General features: G+C 42.0%; 1 protein-coding gene across 1 annotated transcript in view; it reads right to left on the minus strand.

Annotated features, from left to right (window-relative positions):
- CDC123 (cell division cycle 123) overlaps nucleotides 1–11,233 on the minus strand; it is a 33,307-nt gene extending 22,074 nt beyond the window's left edge. Inside the window, exons 1-6 of the mRNA XM_010001291.1 lie at nucleotides 11,031–11,233; nucleotides 9,089–9,160; nucleotides 7,587–7,641; nucleotides 6,788–6,820; nucleotides 2,401–2,496; nucleotides 1,569–1,675 (exon numbers count right to left, since the gene is read on the minus strand). Of these exons, the coding sequence (XP_009999593.1) occupies nucleotides 1,569–1,675; nucleotides 2,401–2,496; nucleotides 6,788–6,820; nucleotides 7,587–7,641; nucleotides 9,089–9,160; nucleotides 11,031–11,233 (566 nt within the window). The remainder of the gene's footprint in view (nucleotides 1–1,568; nucleotides 1,676–2,400; nucleotides 2,497–6,787; nucleotides 6,821–7,586; nucleotides 7,642–9,088; nucleotides 9,161–11,030) is intronic.
- Between the last annotated feature and the right edge of the window lie 227 nt (nucleotides 11,234–11,460).

Consider the following 11,460-nt stretch of genomic DNA (forward strand, 5'->3'; position numbering starts at 1 on the left):
CTCACTCACCTCTGAAATGTAAACTAGAGATTTCTCATTTCTCCCATCTCTTTCATTCTCTATGATCCTAGAATCATCAATTCTCAAGGCTTACAATTGTTTCCCTGTATTTTTCTCCCCCCAACATTTTCTCCCCTCTTTCTCTGTCTCTTCCCCTGCACCTCACAACACTGTAGGTTACACATAATGTAAAACCCAGCATCTGAATCGGACTGACAGTGTTGCTAGCACTCCATATATGCAGAGATAAGTGTGAAGATGTTGCTACCCATGATTTCTTTAATGTACCAACAAATCTGGGAAACAGAGTGTTATTAAGAGTTGCAGGAATTAAAAAAAGAAGGCAGTTGCAAAGCATGAATGTAACTTATTTCACATTTCAGACAAGACAATTCTTACCAGGTCATAAGCCACTCAACACAGGACCATTTGGCTTGGTAACCCTCTATAGAGCACCTAGAACAAGGGCCCTCCATTTCATTGAGTCTCCTAAATATTGCAGTGATATAAATAAGCACTGAGTAAGTACTGGAAAACAATCTCTCAGGTTCCAAGCCCTGGACTGCCCTTTTTCTTTGATTTTTAGCAATAACAGTAACAAGAACATGAAATTCCAATAATTTTATTTTATTTCAGGAAACGGATATATTTTTAAAATGAGTTACATTAATCAGATGCAGGTACTACAGGAGGAATCTGCTCCTAAAAAATTAAGTACTCTCTTCCTGTAAGCAGACAAAATAAACCCCAGGCACACCATATTTGTCATTTTATCTGTAACTATTATCCCTAGTCACAGTTTCTGGAGTGCATTTGTTCAACAGCTACAAGAACTTAAGTGGAGAAGGAGCTCTAGGAATACATTAGCAGAGGTCTCAGTCATCTTCCAGGCAGCCACACAAACAGCAGTAGCTTTCAAATTTGAAAGGGACACAGTAAAGTCATGCTGTATTACCATAAAAAGTGGCAACAACAATGTAGGTAGCAACAAGTAAATATCAAGAAGGATAGGGAGGTAAAAAAGCCCCAAGCTTAAAACATCACGGCTCTGGAAAGCAACTCAAAAAAAGATCTTAGCCCATACTGTCATTTTGCACATACCACTTCAATATGTCTATCTTGCTTTTTTCTCATTTGCATGTTAAAATCAAGATCACTAATAATACAAGAACAAAAATGGAGGCCGCTCCTCTCTTGTTGACTGACACTAGGTGAACAATTCTGGTTTACTAGGAAAGACTCACTCATGCTAAGTAACAGCAAAGACAACTTATCTTGCAACACTCGGCACCAAACTGGACCTGGCATTTATTTTTGCACCACGGAAGGAGGTCAAGAAGGAGGAGGGAAGGGGTGGGACAAGCTTCCAAGAACAAGTAATTATTACTGTACCTGAAATTTGTATTACTCTAAATTTTTAAACATGAATATGCATTTTCATATCAGATATTTATAATTACTTTACAGTAAAGAGTAATATCTTCACAAGAACAGAAAAGTTACCCTCAGAGGGGTGGGGAGTTTTATGACTGGATGTAAATAAGATTATGTCCTAAAAATCTACTTACGGCTGCGTGAGGTCACGAGTAATGAAGTCTGAACTCTTGAAGAGGAGGAAAATGTCACTGAGAGCTTTACATTTCAGAGAGCTGTTCATTGCTATCCAGTAGGCATCCTAAAGAAAAAAGGAGATCACCCAAAAAATGCACCTGAACTAGCAGGAAGGAATGGAAGATGCAGAGCCAACAGCACTAAGTATCATGCAACATTTGAAATATATAATTTTTTCTTTTTTTTTTTTTTTCTTTTGAGGAAAGCTTCATTAGCTGTTACAAATATATGATAGTTATTGCTTGTCTTATGATTACTTTGTTGAAAGCATAGGAAATCCACTTAAAAACTAATGTATTTTAGTGCTTCCAGGCACTTGCTTGGAATGCTTGCCTGAACACAAGTTTCCCTTGAGAATATGGTACAAAAACATTTGGGTGCACTCATCCTTAAAGTATAGTTAGAGTATGTAGAAAAAAAAATACAGGGAAGTTTATTGCTTTAAAAAAAAAAAAAAAGTGAGGTTTTTTATCTTTTTACTGGGCAACATTTTCAATGAGTAAATGAGAAGGGTCTGACCACCATGCTGACAAGGATACAGGGTTTTGTGTAAGACTGATAGGGCTGCCTGGCATCAGCCTCCCCAAACAGTGCACCATCTAGCTCTAATCCACCAGAACAATTTGCAGTACCACACTTCGCTTGTATCTTGACTATCACTCCTCCCTTTTTCAGAACCATTTGTCTCTTCTGCTTTCCAATGCATTAAGATAAAACAAAACCCACAAAAATCCTTATGTTAATAACTGTTACAGGTTGCGGGGAGAGGGGAGGGTCAGCATTTCTTACCCTTGGAGCACTCCAGTTAAGTTTAGGAAAAACACTACCACCCAAAGAACTTATTGCTTCTTGAACTTTCGCTGTAAACTCAGGAAATTCTGGTGCCTGAACAAAGAACAACAAAAATACCAGTTTCAACACATTTAGTAGTAAAGTGTAGCCATCTGCTAAATACCGTAAGAAATACACGTCATAGAAGGAATAAACTTGTCCAAAAATCAGCAACAAAGAACCCCACAAAAATAATTTATTTGTAGAAATAATTCACTTCAGAATAAAATCTGATATTCTTTCAATCTGAGAAAATAGAAAACGTTTCCAGCTCTCACTATTGTTACTAGCAAGATTCCATGAACTTCATGGGGAAAACCCAAAAATCCTAACTTTCTAACATTCATCCTGAAAGTTGCAACAGCTGCCAAACATGCAAGTCACATAAACAGACCTTGAATACATACCTGTGGTTTTCTACCTAATGGCAGGTATTTTGTATACAAGTAAGATTCAAGAAGACTTGAAAACAAACACACTTTCAAAAATAGTTAGAATTAAGCATGTCTTTTAAAAGTCTGAAATACAAATATTGTAGCACTCTGTGAAAGTATTAAATAGCAAAAAAAAAAAAAGTGTTTTGTAGTAGTTCTCTATTTATATCTAGGAATACAGTAAGAGACCAAAAGTAAATAAATATTCACAGCTATTTGAATGACACCTCCTTATTTAAGCTTTAGTTTTATGAAATACTGCTAGTAATACTTAAACTAACCAGTTCTAAAGTAGCTCCTTAACAATATATTGCATCAAAATAGAGGACACACTACAAAGGTATGGGTTCGGCTAGAAAACCTTGTCTTGTAAAGAACATTGTCAATATTGTAAACATAAGATAGGGAGGAGAAAAACTCTTCAGGATACTATAAACTCCACTTTGAACAAACAATGGGGCTACAGAAAAAAAAAACTGATTGCTGACCTTTAAAATAATACAAAAGGATTTCAGGCATATCAGGCATATAAGGATTTCACACGTCAAAGATTTTTCATGTAATGACATTTGTAGCAAATAGTATCCAAGAACACTATTTCTGCACGAATATTTGGAAATTCAACTCAAAAATACCATCTAAAAAAAGTTAATTGGTGTCTCTAAAATAACAAAGCCCTGACAGCCACACAAGTGATCAGAGAAAATTTGTATCTTTTAGTATCTCCTTTCTGCAGCCCCTTAAATGCAGACACTTAAAATTTCTCTCACATTTTAGTGCAGTGACCTAAACTGATCTTCAAACATTCTAAGTCTTGCCTCATCTATGTGGGAAACTGTCCTGGTTTGAGCCAGGATTAAGCCAATTTTTCATTTTACTGATTTTTTTTCCTTCAGTAAGCTTTCTTGTAACTAGCAACAGTGTGTTCTGCTAGGCTGATAAGACAGTGGAATGTTTTTCTAACTACTGAGGCTTCAAGGCTGCACCTGCACTCTGCCGGCTCAGACACTATGGGGAGATCTGTGACCCCCCCGTAGGAGGCTGAGTTAGATGGACAGCTAAATTGGCCAAAGATATTCCATTCCATATATCTACGTAAGCTCAAAGGAAGGTCAGAGAACACAGAAGACAACTTCCTTCCTTCTTCTTCTCCCTTCTCTTCCATCCATGGCCGGCGTCCAGGGAGGACTCTGTTCATCCATCACCGTCGATCCTCAGGCTTGATCTCTCGTGACCCCCATAACTCTCTGCTTTCTCCAGCAGCAGCTCCGGGATTCCTCGGGACTCTTCCCAGTTCAGGGAAGTGCTGTGGGAGTTGCTGGGGTGGGGGGAGGCGAGAGGTTTTTGCCCACACCTGAATATATCTGTATATAATTGTATATATTTTCTTGTATCATTCATTAGTGTTTTAATTAAAGCTGTGTAGTTTAGTTTTCAATCCAGCCAAGTCTCTCTCTTTTTCTCTCTCTCCTTCCCTACCTGGGTGGGAGGGGGAGGGGATCGAGAGCATTGTTGTCGGACCTGAGTCAAACTGTGACAGAAACTACACTTAAAACACTGTAAAAAGCACTTTTCTGATTTTACTTTGCTTTTAGAGCTTCAGTCAATTTCAGAAATCATTCCTGAAAAAAAGTAAAACTCCTCATGCCCTGCATTCTGATCCAATCTCCTCTTGATTTGACAGAAGTCAGGAGACATACCATATATGTAACAGCAGCACATTGCTAAGCCTCTCTGGGGAAATCTCACCATCATGTCATTTTATTAATACAAGTGAAGGAATATACACAAGAGGACAGCTCTAAGGCTGCATAAACAAGCTACATCCTAACATTTCCTACATTGTGAATGCCTGACTTTGCAACCATCAACATTTATTCCTGTTTTTTTAACTACAGAATTTTCCATAATCCTATAGTCAAATTCTTATTTGGAATATAGAAGGGGCAAGGGAAACAAGTCCTACCTGATGAGTAAGACAAGTCATTGAATCAGAATAATCACAATCACAGCCTGTCTTACTGATCCCAGAGCCAAGAAACCAATAGAAAATTAGAACCTGGGATTTAGTGTTTGTAAAATATGAACATGCTAGGCTGCCAGCAAATGCAGAACAGCAATCTTCAGCCTGTCCCACTATTCTTTACACACTATGTTCCCTAGTGTTTCCCTGTTCAGCTTCCACATCCCTACTTGATCCATTCTCATCTCTTGCAGGAGGTCCAGATGCAACTCCCCACCCTTCTGCAACCTACATACTGGCTGTTTCTTCACTCTCTTCATCACTGTCAAAGTAGAAACAGGCAACACTTACAAGCACAGAAGATTATTTCCATTCACTCACTGGCCTCAGAGCAGCCCATAGCTCTCAGATAGAGAAAGAATATTTGCCATAGATGGAGTCTTCAGAGCAGTCATCTACCAAATTTATGAGACAGCAAAGAGCACACTGTGAAATTCTACTTTTAGGGCCCCTTCCTTTGGCCAAATATAAGTGTATTTTGTAGGAACTAGCCACAGGCAGAAAACATGTTCATCTTTAATAATTTTCAAAGTTCAAGATTTGGCAAAAGACAAAGTCCTGCCAGTCTCTGAACATGAACCGCTTTGAAAGCCAAAATATCCCTCTTCTTCCTCTCCCTCTGCTTTTATCACCGAGTATGTGATATGGTATGGAATATCCCTGAAGAGAGCTCAAGTCATCTGCCCTAGCTCTGTCCCTTCTCCTTCTCTTGCCTCCCCGTAGCCCAGCTGGGGATGGGCACAGGGCAGGCTGGAAAAGAGAAAGCCTTGGTGCTGAACAGCAGGCACTCTTCAGCAAAGGCTGAAAGGTAACGCCACCCCTGCCAGCCCCAGCACGAGGTCAGCTGAAACACTGTCACCCATGCACAGTCCTCACCTAGTTTTAAACTGAATCCCTTGGCCTGTGCCCTTCTGGTGGGAATCATACCTCTTAATTATATATTTCCTTGTTGCGTTGTTCACTATAACGAATCCTGATTCAAAAGTCGGATACCATTTCATTAGCACCATTACCATGAGGGTCACAAAAGATAAGATGATACCAAAATCCTTGTTCAGAATAATTTACAATCTCAGGCATCTACTTTGTCAAAGATATTTGAACTGAAGCTATTAGTGCATGCAAATTTGGTTAATATTAAAGTCTGGGCTATAAATTCTGTGCTAGCATACACAAAGCTCAAAGCAGGGGCTGTGTTTACATTGCACCTAATCCAGTGTGAGCAATTCCACACAATGTTGAATTAGGGAACTAACAGGATTGAAGGAACAGTATCAACAGCAGGCAAGTCGTGCAAGTCTATTAAAACTGACAGTGACAGGGCAACAGCAAGTTTCAAGAGCTTCAAAAAAGATGTAAGCAAAAGATCAAGGAAGCCTGGTTCTTATCCATAGTGATCCTGATTCTAAGCCAGGCACAGTGCAATGAGAGCACAGAGACAGGGAAAATAGAAGAACAAAAAAAGATAATAGAAGGAAATTAACTAAGTAGGAAATAATGGAAAAAAGTGCAAAAGAAGAGCTGTGAAAACTGAGCTGCAGGGGCTTAATTTCTTCTGCATCCAGTCTGATTAAGTAATTGGGAGATGTTCAAAGTGGTGAAAATGAAAGACAGCTATATTTAGAGCCATACTTCAGTTCATTTCCTATAGTCTAACAAGTGTGTGATTGTTGGGAGATGAAGAAAAGTGTTTTATTTTTAGTTAAATAAAATTAAGCCAGCAAAACTTTTTTAAAGTTACAGACTTCTACATCACCATCCATCTAGAATGGTCTGAGAAGTGTTAAATACAGCAACAGACATCTCAACTAGCAACAGATTTCTACCACAAGGTTGCAGAAAGGATACTGCTGACAAACCCACATCTCAGGCTTTTACAGGGCCTTACCTTCAGAGTTGTAGTATTCTCATCATCTGACCACTGTTGGAAATAAGAACAAATCAAAGGTTACTGGTTTCCTGAGACACCCGTTAAAATTTTTAAGAACATCAAAATCCGTATGGCTTCCTACAACACTGTACATCAAATCATTGCCCTGGAGCTCCCATAGCATCACCATCCTCCAATTATTACAGCTGTAAATTAAGAGAGGAAAAATACTGCATATTCAGCAGAAGTATTACTCTAAAGTATGGATAAAAGAACACACCTATTTTAATTGTGAATTTTATCACTGCATTCAGTCTTCCCTGTCTAACACTTGTCTCCAGCTCCAGCACTTCCACCCTTAGACACTCATTGATTTAACTTGCATTTCTTTTTCATCTCCTTTTTGTACCTTCTTTCAACGTGCACTTAGATTTTTCAGCCTGTTGCTTCTAGAACACCCTTCTGAGCTATTCAGAAACTTCCATTGTTTCTTGAAAGAACTCCTCCAAATATAAACCTCCTCCTAATTTTTTTTTAGGGCATGAAACAGCATTAAGTTTAGTCCCAACACCCCCTACTCATTATTACAAATACAATTACCAAGAAATAAAAAGGTTTTCTGTGGAAGAGCATAGAAACATTTTAAACCTTCCCTGACATCATGGTATAAATAATTATGTTTTTAAGTTTTCCAAGGCAACTACCACATGAATATTACTTTTGTTAAGTACTCTCTTCACCTATAAGTTATGCAGAAAATGCTACACATTCATACTTTTCTCAAGAGACTTGACATTAAGTTTCATTTTAAACTGACCTGTATTTCCTCTGCATCATCAGTCCCCTCCTGAGCTTGACTTGGTGGATCTTCTCTAAACCAAAAAAATTAGCAGGAAAAAAAAAGTAAGCCCTAGAATTTTACTTGACCATATATATTACATTTTCACAGCATCTACCAGCTGTTGATCTCAAAATGCTTTCATAGAAGATGAAGTCTCAAAATCCCTGGCAGAGAACAATCAGAGCAAGTCAGTATAGAAAACTGAAGCTTGAACTCCCTGGCATTAGACTTGGGCCCTACCTAAAACACTTTGCTTCTTCCAAATTAGCAGATCACTTTCTGCTCTGAAAACATGGTAATTGAAGCTTTTCAACATTGTATTAATCATTCTTTTCTAACTTTACTGTTCCTCTTCCAGAAGCACAAATGAAACAACTTGCCTCCATATTCCTTTTCTAAGTAAAAATTTAAAAACCTTGAGCTTCAGGTGTTGACCTGTGAATTCCTCACACTCTGCACACAGAAAAAAGGATCCTGTTGGAAGTGGATTCAGTCATTAGACTTTTCCTGAAAAGCTCCTTTTTCTACACAGGTGATATCTGCTGTTGTAAACATTTGCCTATCTGGGAGAAAGCACTTGACGGCAAATATTCCCTTGAAGTTTTGGGGGACTTCTGAAGTTCTTTAGCCAATGTAACAGAGTGAAAAGATCTTAAAGGAGAAGACCAAACCCTTGAAGAAGACTTATTCACAGCAAGTCAGTGCAGCAAACAGTTTAAGTTGAAATGCATGTCCCTGCTAAAAGTCAACTCCTTCCACAAGCAAAGTCTCTGCAGTCCCTTAACCCACATCCATAGGGGTTAAACCACCAATTTAGGTTTTGAGATCTGATTTCTGAGTCTGATCATTAACAAGATATATGCAGGCAACAATCATTTCACCAAGGAAGTCATGCAGTGAGATTCTCAGCTGAAAACAAAGAGCAAGGCCTGGGTTCTTACCAACTGCTTCTCCTATATATCCACCTCATTTTTCTCCATCCAAAATCTTGGCACAGGTGCACAGACAGGACATGCAAACTTGGCATATGCATGGATTATACATATGCAAATGATTATACAAAGTCAATAATGACTAAGATTTTATAGATAGCTTATCACTTATCACTTCTACCCTGGACAAGGCTGCAGGCATGGGAATGGGGTGGCACAAACCACAGCCCAAGCCTTTAAACTGGAGCAAAACACCTCAAAACAACTGAACACAAAGAAGGAGGCTGAGCAGCTAAGAGGTTGGTCGGGTCCACAAGGAAAGGCAGAGGAAAAATCTAAAAAAAACCCCCTCACTTGGTCTAGAATCAAGTGTATTAAATGGATTTTAGGATCTGCATCACACAGATGCTCATATAGTATGAGGTTTACTGCAGGCAATCTGGTCATATTTTAAAAACTCAATAAATATAGTACATGTATACAAAATAGCACTGTGAATATAAAATAGTATTAAGTACTTGGAGAGTGGGGAAGAAAACACTTTACCTTCCAGAAACCACAAGAGTTCCATCATCCAGCAAATATTCTTTCACATTATCTGGTAGGGGAAGTATAACACTGGAAGAAACATGTTAATAATAAATTATTAAAGAAATTATCATTACTTGTTAAAATAATAATAAGACCTGACTAAAATAATTTAGTTTTTAATCCAGCATACCTCAATAACATCATAACATTATGGAAAAAAAGTCCCTTTCTCCCCTCTCATCCCTTCTCAAAAAGCAATGCTCATTTTCTCTTCAAGGTATTAGAGATAGAGGCAAAACTTTTAGATGAAATGCACAGAAACTCTCCACTCCTTCAAAGCACCAAGAAATTCAAAGAAAGAATGTGTGTGGCTGTGAGAAAGAGATAACATGCTGCACAAACAAAATTTTTCCCTTCTGTGATCCAAACCAAGATATGTCTATACACACTAATGTTCCAAAAACACGGGGCTGCCAATAAACTTACCAAAAATATTCGTGTGTTAAATACTATCACCATAAAAGGTTAAATGCTCTGATTACTAAAAGCCTGGTGTCAGTGCTTTGTGATCCAACAGGGTAAATATCTTGAGCTTGACTTTCCTGAGTTACTGGTAAGCTCTCCTAGCCACCTCACCACCTCTGGCAGCACCTTAGAAACTACAGAATTTGGTGCAGCTTCCAGGAACACACAGAAAGACAAAGTCAGACCCCGGGTTTGGGTGCTTTCTTTGAGCAACCAAGTGGGAACAGCAGTGATTTGGACACCTCAGCACGGGGCCCCATCAGGAGAGCAGGGAGCACTGGGCTGCCTGGCCTGTCCAAAACACCCCTCCAGGCTGCAGAGACCGGACCCCGGCTCCTGGGGCTCCAGCTGAGGGCTCGGATCAAGCTTTCTCCACCTCCATCCCAGCTCTGCCCCCGCATAGCTGTCCTGTTTCCAGCCCAGTCCCACACACCTCCTCACCCCCCTCACGGCCCCTCAAGGCCTCACACACCTCCTCAAGGCCTCACACACCTCCTCAAGGCCTCACACACCTCCTCAAGGCCTCACACACCTCCTCAAGGCCTCACACACCTCCTCAAGGCCTCACACACCTCCTCAAGGCCTCACACACCTCCTCAAGGCCTCACACACCTCCTCAAGGCCTCACACACCTCCTCAAGGCCTCACACACCTCCTCAAGGCCTCACACACCTCCTCAAGGCCTCACACACCTCCTCAAGGCCTCACACACCTCCTCAAGGCCTCACACACCTCCTCAAGGCCTCACACACCTCCTCAAGGCCTCACACACCTCCTCAAGGCCTCACACACCTCCTCAAGGCCTCACACACCTCCTCAAGGCCTCACACACCTCCTCAAGGCCTCACACACCTCCTCAAGGCCTCACACACCTCCTCAAGGCCTCACACACCTCCTCAAGGCCTCACACACCTCCTCAAGGCCTCACACACCTCCTCAAGGCCTCACACACCTCCTCAAGGCCTCACACACCTCCTCAAGGCCTCACACACCTCCTCAAGGCCTCACACACCTCCTCAAGGCCTCACACACCTCCTCAAGGCCTCACACACCTCCTCAAGGCCTCACACACCTCCTCAAGGCCTCACACACCTCCTCAAGGCCTCACACACCTCCTCAAGGCCTCACACACCTCCTCAAGGCCTCACACACCTCCTCAAGGCCTCACACACCTCCTCAAGGCCTCACACACCTCCTCAAGGCCTCACACACCTCCTCAAGGCCTCACACACCTCCTCAAGGCCTCACACACCTCCTCAAGGCCTCACACACCTCCTCAAGGCCTCACACACCTCCTCAAGGCCTCACACACCTCCTCAAGGCCTCACACACCTCCTCAAGGCCTCACACACCTCCTCAAGGCCTCACACACCTCCTCAAGGCCTCACACACCTCCTCAAGGCCTCACACACCTCCTCAAGGCCTCACACACCTCCTCAAGGCCTCACACACCTCCTCAAGCCCGGCCCCCCCCCCGCGGCTCCCGGAGCCACCCGGCCCCGCATCGGCAGCGCACCCGGCCCCGCCCCCGCCGGGACGCGGCCTCTTCAGCTTCACCTCAGCCCAGCTCCCCCTCAGGCATCTCCAGGTAGCGGTTCCCCTCAGGTGCCGGGCCGCTCTCCGGGCCTCGCCCATGTCCCCAGCCGGGAGGTTTCCAGGCCCTCAGGTTGAGGAGCCGCGGGTGAGGCTGGTTCCTCCCGCCCGGCAAGCTTTGCTTCCTGGCTTCGCATGCGCTTGTGGAAGGGTTCGTCTCTGCGGCCTCGTAACAGCGACAGAGCTCCCTTTCTTGCCTCCAGCAGGGCTCTGTTTCGTTGTCTTGGGGGAGAAGCGAGTTCTTCTTCCCGAGCCCGTGAGTTCTTCCC

This window comes from Chaetura pelagica, unplaced genomic scaffold (assembly GCF_000747805.2).
Source record: "Chaetura pelagica isolate M959 unplaced genomic scaffold, ChaPel_1.0 scaffold66, whole genome shotgun sequence".
Lineage (NCBI taxonomy): Eukaryota > Metazoa > Chordata > Aves > Apodiformes > Apodidae > Chaetura > Chaetura pelagica.